The sequence below is a fragment of the Nanorana parkeri genome, unplaced genomic scaffold, assembly GCF_000935625.1.
Source record: "Nanorana parkeri isolate BGI_ZX_2015 unplaced genomic scaffold, ASM93562v1 scaffold215, whole genome shotgun sequence".
NCBI classification, from domain to species: Eukaryota; Metazoa; Chordata; class Amphibia; order Anura; family Dicroglossidae; genus Nanorana; species Nanorana parkeri.
Window position 1 is genome coordinate 1,196,018 of NW_017306483.1, and position 8,966 is coordinate 1,204,983.

The window sequence follows — 8,966 nt, forward strand, 5'->3', positions numbered from 1 at the left end:
CAACAAGCACCCACAAGAGTCTGCCTGATGACAGATATATTTCCCACAAACGTCTTTACTGGTTGTCTGTATACTTGGTCATAATAACCTTCTAATCTGCGTAGATATTTGCACCACATACTTTCCATGGCTTTCCATATCTTACACCATTGTGTGCTCCCTTAACTTCACTTACCATGAGGAACCTTTTCTTACAGTTACACTTGAAACACTTACAGAAACACTCACAGGCCAGTTTTGTCATAGTACTCTTGTACTTTTTCCTCAAGTCACTTTTCTCATAAGAGGTATATTATGACATGGTTGCAGCAAAGCACGGGTCATGTTTTATTCTGGCTACAAATATATAACAACTGCTGCTTCCATGGTATGAAATGTAAGATTTTGCCCCTGTTTTTATGACACCGTCACAATAAAATATAACTGTAAGTTCGACTTTGACCATAACAGAGCAGAAGTTTTGATTTACAGTCATCTATCTAGTCTTATAGTGACATCAAGATGGCTACGTAATTAAAGATCAGGGTTGTACCGATCCCATTACCTAGGTAGCCATTAGATCTCAATACATGTTAGCACTTGTCCTAAGGATTTTCTCCTCTAGCGCTGTTAGAAAGTGCCTGCTGGTTCCAAGACTGCTCTGACTGGCCCTAAATTCCACAGTAGTCCATTCTCTGACTCCTTATCATCGTTTAAAATATCAGCCCTTGTGCATCTGAATTTGATGCCTCTTCTAACTCTCCCAAAAGTGCATGCTGATTCTGAGAGTGCACTCACTGGCTCCTGAACGCTATGGCAGTTTATCCCCCTATACTTTGTCTTTTCTGTAAATCCCTTTATGGTGATGCAATTCCCCAGGGGTTCCTGGATTCTGGCGAAGGGGTAAGGAACGGGTGGTGGTGCATGCATGTTTTTTGCGTAGACTGTGTTTCTTCAGGGCTGGCAGGGGATGGATATCCATACTGTGATGAAGGAGGGGTCAGGTAGATATTGTGCCCCAGCTGGTCAGTAGGAGTGCAAGGCAAGTCTTTGCTTGGGATAGGCTCCCCGGCTGGAGTGGAACAGAAGTTGGGGCCTGGATTTTGGCAGTTTGGAGACTGTGGATGTTGAGATTCTGGCAGCCAGTGGGCATGAGGGGACATCTGTTGCCCTCCTGCTGAGTAGGAGGCCTCAGGCACGGTACATCCTGTTGGACAAAAATGGACCCTCCATCCTCTATGACCCCACTGGCATCCTGCTACCCCTGATGAGAAGGAGCCACTGCGAGCATAGGGAGCACAATTACCTCCGTAGTTGACCATAGCATGATGAGATTGACAACAGTTGGTCTCTGACTGGTTGCCTGGCAGAAAGGCAGGTGCTGAAACAGGAGGCGCATTATGATAACAGGAGCTGCTCAGGTCTATGTGCGGTAAAGGTGCAGGCTTGGTTATCTCTTTGGCTCTGGGACGCGGGGTCTTTTTTAGCTGTGGAGCTCCAGCCAGAGGAACAGCGGGTATGTTACGGTTGACTAATTGGCTGCTTTCTTCCAGAAGGCGCTGGATATCTCTGTGTCCACGTTCACGAGCTGCATGTCGAGGCTGATGGCCTACATGATCACACAGCTCTCGATTTGCTTGGTGCTCCAGGAGGAGGCAGACAGCTTCATAACTACCTTCCCTAGCGGCCAGGAACAGTGCAGACTGGTCCTGTTTTGGAGATAAAGAAACAGAAAGGTAATTTTTGAAGGGTAATACATTGAATATTTTTCTGGTGAGAAAGTTATATCGCACATAGTATAAATCTAATGCTGAATTTATATATAAAAATACACCCATCACCACTTTGCTGATGCCAACCACACTATATGGCCAAATGTTTGTGCACACCTGACCATCACACCTATATGAACTTATTTGACATCTCATTCCAAAACCATCAACATTAATATGGAGGAAGGCTTATCACCAAGCTTTGGAGTGTGTCTGTGAGAACTTTGCCCATTCGGCCAGAAGCACATTTGTAAGGTCAGTTACAGTTACTGATGTTGAACGAGAGGACCTGGCTCACAATCAGTATTCAAATGTATCCCATAGTGTTCAGTAGGGTTGAGGTCAGGGCTCTCTGCAGGCTACTTGAGTTCTTCCACACAAACTCATCAAACCATGTCTTTATGGAGTTGGCTTTGTGTACAGGGGCTCATGTTGGAACAGCATACAGCAAAGGGCCTTTTCACAAAGTATGCAATTGTCTAAAATGATGTAACAGTACCCTCCAATGGAAGAAATTAACTCAATAATTTGGAGGGGTGTCCACTGTCCACATAATTTAGTTTAAGTATATATTACCCTCTTGTCCTGAAGATCCTTGTTAGCCCCATGAGACAGAAGTGTCTTCATTGCTGGTACATTGTTCACAGCAGCGGCCCAGTGTAGTGCAGATTTACCTACAAGAAGACCATAGATTAAAAGAGAAGAGGAAACAGTAACAAAGAACATATTTTGAGTAATCTAATATTGGCATAAGGCAATATTACCTCATTGTTTTGAAAGCACCGGGCTTGTTTACCATAATCTGGATATTGTGTTTGTATTCTAATGATAGCCAGATAAATACTAGAAACTTGACACATCAAACTGCTCACACAGAGCAAGGTATGCAAGGAGACAATGGAAAAAAATGCAATCTGGAGTAGAGTTATACCTCGCTTATCTGCTGCACCTATGTCTGCTCCACATGCCACCAGTTCTTCCACCATGTTCTGTACTGGAAGGCGTGAGGCTAGGATGAGTGGCGTGGATCCATCGTGCATTCTGGCGTCAATGTCCGTCTGACGGCATCGTAACAGGGTCTGGTGGAGAGAGATGGAATCAAAGGAAGATCACAAAGGGGCTTCAATGTGCCAACAAGAACCTTTCATGTCACCCATATCAACCAGTCAGCTTCCAGTTGTCATATCTGCAATACAAAGCTGGAAATGCAACAAGGATTTTGACAAAAAAAAAAAAAAAGGAACCACACCGCATAGATTCCACTAGGAAGAATATTTATTAGTGTTTCTCTATCCAGGTCACACTAATACCGGTTCTCTACGATTTAGCCCAACGGGTGAGGTGTGCGGCTGCATGGCAGGCAGTATTAATGTGACCTGGATGGAGAAACACTAATAAATATTCTACTTGGTGGCATCCATAGAGTATGGTTCTTCCCTTTTTGAATGAAGCTGGAGCATGGGTGAGCCCAATACCTGAACCTAGGAGTCAGACAGACTGAAGCAGTGATATTCTTGTTTGGATGCTAAGGATTTTGAATGGCTGCTACGAGCCAAATACATTGTCCTATAAATGTATTATGGATTTGTCTATTTCAGCTTTAGGTAATGCAGATTTGTTCCATATAGTTTATTATTTTCTAAAAAAACAACTAATTTCTTAAGTAAGAGTTTCACTAATGTTTGTACAAGAATTGAAGGGAACAATATATTATTGGAGTAGCAGATTGGGTTACTTTTGTACATTTTTGATATCTACTAACTGTTCTTCAAATTCATAAACATCACCTGAAAAACACCCAGAGCATCAGCAGCGATAGCCGTGTGGAGAGGTGTCCTTCCCAGCCTGTCCTGCACATTCGTATCTGCTCCGGCATCCAGCATGACCTTCACAGCATCTTGCCTGGAGAATCGGGCAGCCAGATGGAGTGCCGTCTCTCCCGTGGAGTCAGTTTGGGCATTGAGACTAGCACCCTGGCCAATCAAATCTGAGATGACACTTGCAGAGCTTTCAATTTCTGGGGGGTCTCCGCCACCTCCAATGGGTTCCAGTCCTCCTCCGGCACATATAGCCGACATCAGTGGAGTGACTCCATCTGGAAAACATTGCACTCATCATGGAAACTTTACAACCTAAGCACAATTAACAAGCTCATAATTCTTTGAAAGTAAATCACCCCCGCTCTACATTCATAATACATTATCCAATTCTAAAGTGCATCTAAAACCAACAAATTTTTTGTTTTTTGCTTCGCTGTCCCCACTAGTGAGAGTTACTCTCTCTCCATTTGTCAATAAAATCCCAAATTCTGAGCTGTCACCAGAACAGGAATAGAGAGAAACTCTTCAAATGTGTAAGCCTGCTACAGTGAAATGCCTAACAGTGGATTTCTGTTCACTTTGGAGAGACTTACTCTGATTTCCTGTTGTGTCTCCAAGACATGGAGTGAAATAACATCTACCCAATGGGACAGATAATTCCCTCTTTTTTTGGCCTTTGATATAGTATAACAAATCACACACCTGGACCTCTCACATCAATGTCCCTGCCATCAGGCTCTTCTTGTGGCGGTGTCAGAGCAATGCATTGTGGGAAACGAACCCCAGCGTCAATATGCTTTTGACTCCACTGTCGATGGTCAAGGATGGATGGGTCTGTTGCCAACTGAAGAAATCAAAGGGGAGATCATAGACAGGATGATGTGGCAACGATCTGACAGAAATGTTAGGGAGATGTATAATGTTTAAAAGTCCATCTTACTTTAAGTCTTCTGGATTTTGGTGGCACAATTCCTTCTTCAGGGCCTAAATCATCATAGACAGAATCATGTTTCATTGGTCTGAAAATAAACAAGTTTGATTAATATACTGTGCTCCGTTAATGGGATTCATTTTGTAGGATTTTTAAGTTTTAACATGTGGAGAAGATTCCGTTACTTTAATATAAAAGCGACTTTTATTACCTGTCTTCACACACTACAGACCATGCTTTGGTTGGTCATACAATGATTGCTTTTGCAGCTCAGGTGGTAGATGGCAAATGGCGTGGTCCAGTCCTTTGTTTTAGGGTATCTGCCACCAGCAGCAGACAGTTAATAATGAGAGTCCTGCAGAAAATTTTATTTCTTACCTTTGCCAAAAGTTAGCCTATGGCCAGGATACAGACATTCAAGTATTTAGTAAATTAGGTAGGAAATAAATGAACTTTAAAATAAGCCCTCATTGACCTATATAGCTGTGGCAACTGTGGAGCACTTCATCATCAAACTTCACAGCAGAAGAATTGTCTGTCTCTCTACAGCTCAACTTTCCCTGCTCCCCTCTCACAGAAATAACTTGGCAGCTCAGCACATCATGTTCCCCTTCCCAGAAGAGACTCGGAAGCTTAATGCACCTTGTTTCCCCTCCCAGCAATGACAAAGCAGCTCAACTTCCCCTCCCAGTAGTGACTCAATAGATCCCCACGTTCTGTTCTTGTTAGGAGGAGGGGTTAATTGAGCTCAGGTGTCTCTCATTGAGCAGGTGTATTATAAACTAGTGCATCACTCACTTTGAGCTTGCTCACACAGGGCTTGGAGAACAAAGTGCCTGGGAGCTAAGTGGCGTAAAAAATTGGCGTTTAAACAATTGAAGTTTAACCAGGGCGGTTGTAACTTCTTCCAGGGCGGTGGTGTAAATTAAATTTAGTTTAACAAACAAGTTATTGACCGTACCACTTGTGAACCATAATTTAACCCAGGTTGGTAGTATAATTCAGTATAATTTATTTATCTTAATCTAATTTAATTTAAATTATTTAATTTAACAAACAAGTTATTGAACAGGCCACTCGTGATCCACTAAACCCTAGAAAATAAAACTACAGTTAAATAATTAATCTTATATAATCCAGTTCAAGAAACTTTTGGACGATTTCTTAAGGGACCGTAATATACAGGGGTACGGGTACTCCTAGAATGAGATCCTAATAGGTTGGACTTGATGGACTAATGTCTTTATTCAACCTCAAATACTATGTAACTATGTAATTAGGATCTCCATACTGTGCAATTTCAGCGTTGGTCTGTCTCCTTTTTGGTGGTTCTGAGTAGACAATTTTTATTTACGCCCCCAGGGCTGGGAGTCTTATACCTAAATGACAGAGTGTTGAGGTCCCAGAGCCATGACTTAGAATTGCTGTGTAAGTCCTCATTTTCATGTTCGCATTATCTTGTGCGATCAACTACCCATCTATCTATAATAGTCACTATATTAACCATCTGGTCCTGAATTGAAGCCTAAAAAAATTATGTGGAGTGAACCCTGGTTGAAAACACTTCCTTTCCACTGAGCCCACTTAAGTCTTACCCATATGAGGGATGTATGATAGGGACATTGCACAGCACAGAATAATGTGATAAAACTACATTCTTGGCTACTCTCAGGACTTTCAAATGTTTTTGTAGTTGCAGTGTTTCCTGGAGCTGCTCTCAAAGAAAGTAGTAGGAGATTCAACCTTCCTGTAACCATCTAAAACTCAAATATTAAGTATATCCTCATAGAGACATTACTGTATGTTCTGTTTATGTGTCAGAAATATTAGACTCTGAAAATGGAGTTGTTCAGGGTGGGCTGGCACACTTACTTAAGCCGAATGGAGTCTTCCCCTACAGGCTCCCTTCTCCTGCTGCCCTCTTGTGCACGTTGGCGACTGAAGCCAGAAGGAAGCCATAGGACCCCATGCTGTCTCTTTCTGCTTAGCTGAACCCCAAAGAACACTCCAATAATTACAGCCACTGCCACGCCAGCAGCCGTCCCCACCAACGGCCATTGATACTGGTTCTTCAACACCTCTGGGACTAGAAGGGACAGAAAGGGTCATGTAGGAGACAAGATGGTGGAATAGTTGGTAAAGAAGCACAAATGAATGCACAGTATGTCTAACCATTAAAGAAAAAAATATTTTTAGTCAATTTGATATTTTTTAAGGTTGAATTGGTTTACTTTATACAATGTGCAGCCAAATTAAATAAAAACACGTGTAAAATCACTTACCCCTAATATTTCGATAAATGATTGAGATGCCCTAATTCAATACACAATAAATAATCAAAATGTATAGCATTCAAAACTTTTTAAATTGGCTTTCTAAAGTGTTTGTGTAGCCAAAACTTTTATTTAGTTTTGGCTAGAGAGGTATGTACCAATATTTCTCTCTTTATATAAAATGTTTGTTTTGCAAATAAACAGGGAACAGACAGAAGAAGCAGTATAGTTTTGCTAAAGAGAGAGTCCATGGCGGTTGTACTTAGCGTCTCTGTGCTTATCCTGATCCTGTTACCTCTGCTATTGGTAGTCTGTGACCTCTTTGGAACCTACTGAGATATTTTAGTTCCCTTGTCCCTGGATTATTGTCTGGCTGTGTCATGACCCCATGCAAGTGTTGGTGGTCATAGTCATACCTGTAGGTGGATCCAGAGACTTTACTTCCAGGATCGAGTATGGTAGGTTTGACTCTCCCTTCTGATTTAGAGCTTCTAGAAAACGAGCAGCCATCTGGGAAGAGTTGATGCAGGTGGACAGGGGACACTCCAGACTAAAGACCTCCAAGTACAGGACACAACTGTTTGAAATAAGATCCTGAATTATTATTGTAATATTTTTTAATATTTCCCATTTAATGGACGTACTCTTCTATATTTATTGCGATATGCAGAATAGCCGCTGGAGAGAGCAATCACTTGGCTACAGTGTGACGTGGAGTGTTAACACCAGGACTGTATTTAGTTATTTGACTGGAGCTGAAGGATTTGAGTTTTACGCTCATCTGTGTTTTGCAAGAAAATATTTAAAAGACACCGCTACTGAGAAGTACACAAATGCTTGATGTAGCCTAACCAATGGTTTTGGTGACAGATTCATGTTAATTTCTTACCCAACAGTCTCTTTACTCTTCTGACACGTCTCGGAGGTCTCATACTTCCATCTCTCCAGCTGGTCTTCAGACAGGTCTTCAGGGTTGTCCCCCTTGCAGTATTGAAACAACATGTCTCCCTTGCTGTCACTTTCCAGACGTATCTTGGTGTGGAGATGGATGGACAAGGCGCGGAGCTGTGCGATGATGTCTCTCCGATAAAGTATGGAGGAGTTGTAACCCAGCACCATAATAAGTCTTCCTCCAGGCTTCTCATGGCTAGAAGTACAATCACCTCCATCCCAGCCGCATTCTGCACTATCGCATCCTGTTTCGCAGTGACCATTGCCAAAGTGGTCCTGGCAGTACCTTTCATAGTCAGCCCTGTGGAAGAGAGATAGAGAGGACAAGTCAAATATTACTGCTGCTGCAAAGGCTCGTACAAGATAATAAATAGTGAGGAGCTTGGGCTTGGTGCGAACCCTGTTCTCCTGAGTTTGCCCCATTCTGCTCAAAACTGTGAGCAACACCCCCCCTTTTGGCCCAATAAGTTGCATTCCCCGCAATGTGTAGCTGTGGGGCGGGGGATGCACCGGATGCAACTTATTGGACTGGTGGGGGGGCATGATGGTCACAGTTCTGAGTGAGCTTGAGCAAACTCAGGCAAACAGGGTTTGCACCAAGCCCAAACTCATCACTAATAATACATATACTGAGTGGCCAGTTTATTATGACCACCTGACGTTTGTAGGCAAATTAGCTATAATTTTGCGCTGAAGTTGCTAGAGGGCCAGACCATTATAAATAGGGAAGCAGGTTGTTTACCACGACAGTAGAAGTGATTTTTTGAAGATACTGGGAAACAACGCGATTTAACAGAAGACTCTGGCCTCTGTGTGCCGCCCCAATGGGGCATAGAAGTTTATTTAGATAGATGTTGTGTATAGTGTGTTTTCCCTATCCATTTTTCTATGGACGTTTTATATAGTAAGTTCACATGCTGCCATCTAGTGGCCTTTCGTGATAACACACCTGTTTTTCTTGTATTCCTTTCCTCACATTTCCTCTGTATGTAAGCCCCTCCCTTCTTCCTGAGTGCAGTCCTTCCTGTGTCATGCCCACAGCTAACAGCCACATGTAATAAGGACACATGTACTCTGCACAGTACGCGAGGAAAGGCATCATTTTTTGACCGCACAATACTATAACCATTCAACTGCTGTTCCATCCATCTGCTGTAACCTTGATGTTCAGAATAAAGCACCCTTTTGAATGAATCGGTATTGGTGAGTTCAGCTATCTGGCAAGGATTGTCCGCAGTGA

General features: G+C 42.6%; 1 protein-coding gene across 1 annotated transcript in view; it reads right to left on the reverse strand.

The window, feature by feature from the left end:
- Positions 1 to 720: 720 nt before the first annotated feature.
- LOC108786516 (neurogenic locus notch homolog protein 1-like) overlaps positions 721 to 8,966 on the reverse strand; it is a 52,094-nt gene continuing 43,848 nt past the window's right edge. The window contains exons 24-32 of the mRNA XM_018555834.1: positions 7,665 to 8,027; positions 7,192 to 7,352; positions 6,375 to 6,588; positions 4,512 to 4,590; positions 4,274 to 4,415; positions 3,539 to 3,846; positions 2,683 to 2,830; positions 2,328 to 2,425; positions 721 to 1,688 (exon numbers count right to left, since the gene is read on the reverse strand). Of these exons, the coding sequence (XP_018411336.1) occupies positions 837 to 1,688; positions 2,328 to 2,425; positions 2,683 to 2,830; positions 3,539 to 3,846; positions 4,274 to 4,415; positions 4,512 to 4,590; positions 6,375 to 6,588; positions 7,192 to 7,352; positions 7,665 to 8,027 (2,365 nt within the window). The 3' untranslated portion in view covers positions 721 to 836. The remainder of the gene's footprint in view (positions 1,689 to 2,327; positions 2,426 to 2,682; positions 2,831 to 3,538; positions 3,847 to 4,273; positions 4,416 to 4,511; positions 4,591 to 6,374; positions 6,589 to 7,191; positions 7,353 to 7,664; positions 8,028 to 8,966) is intronic.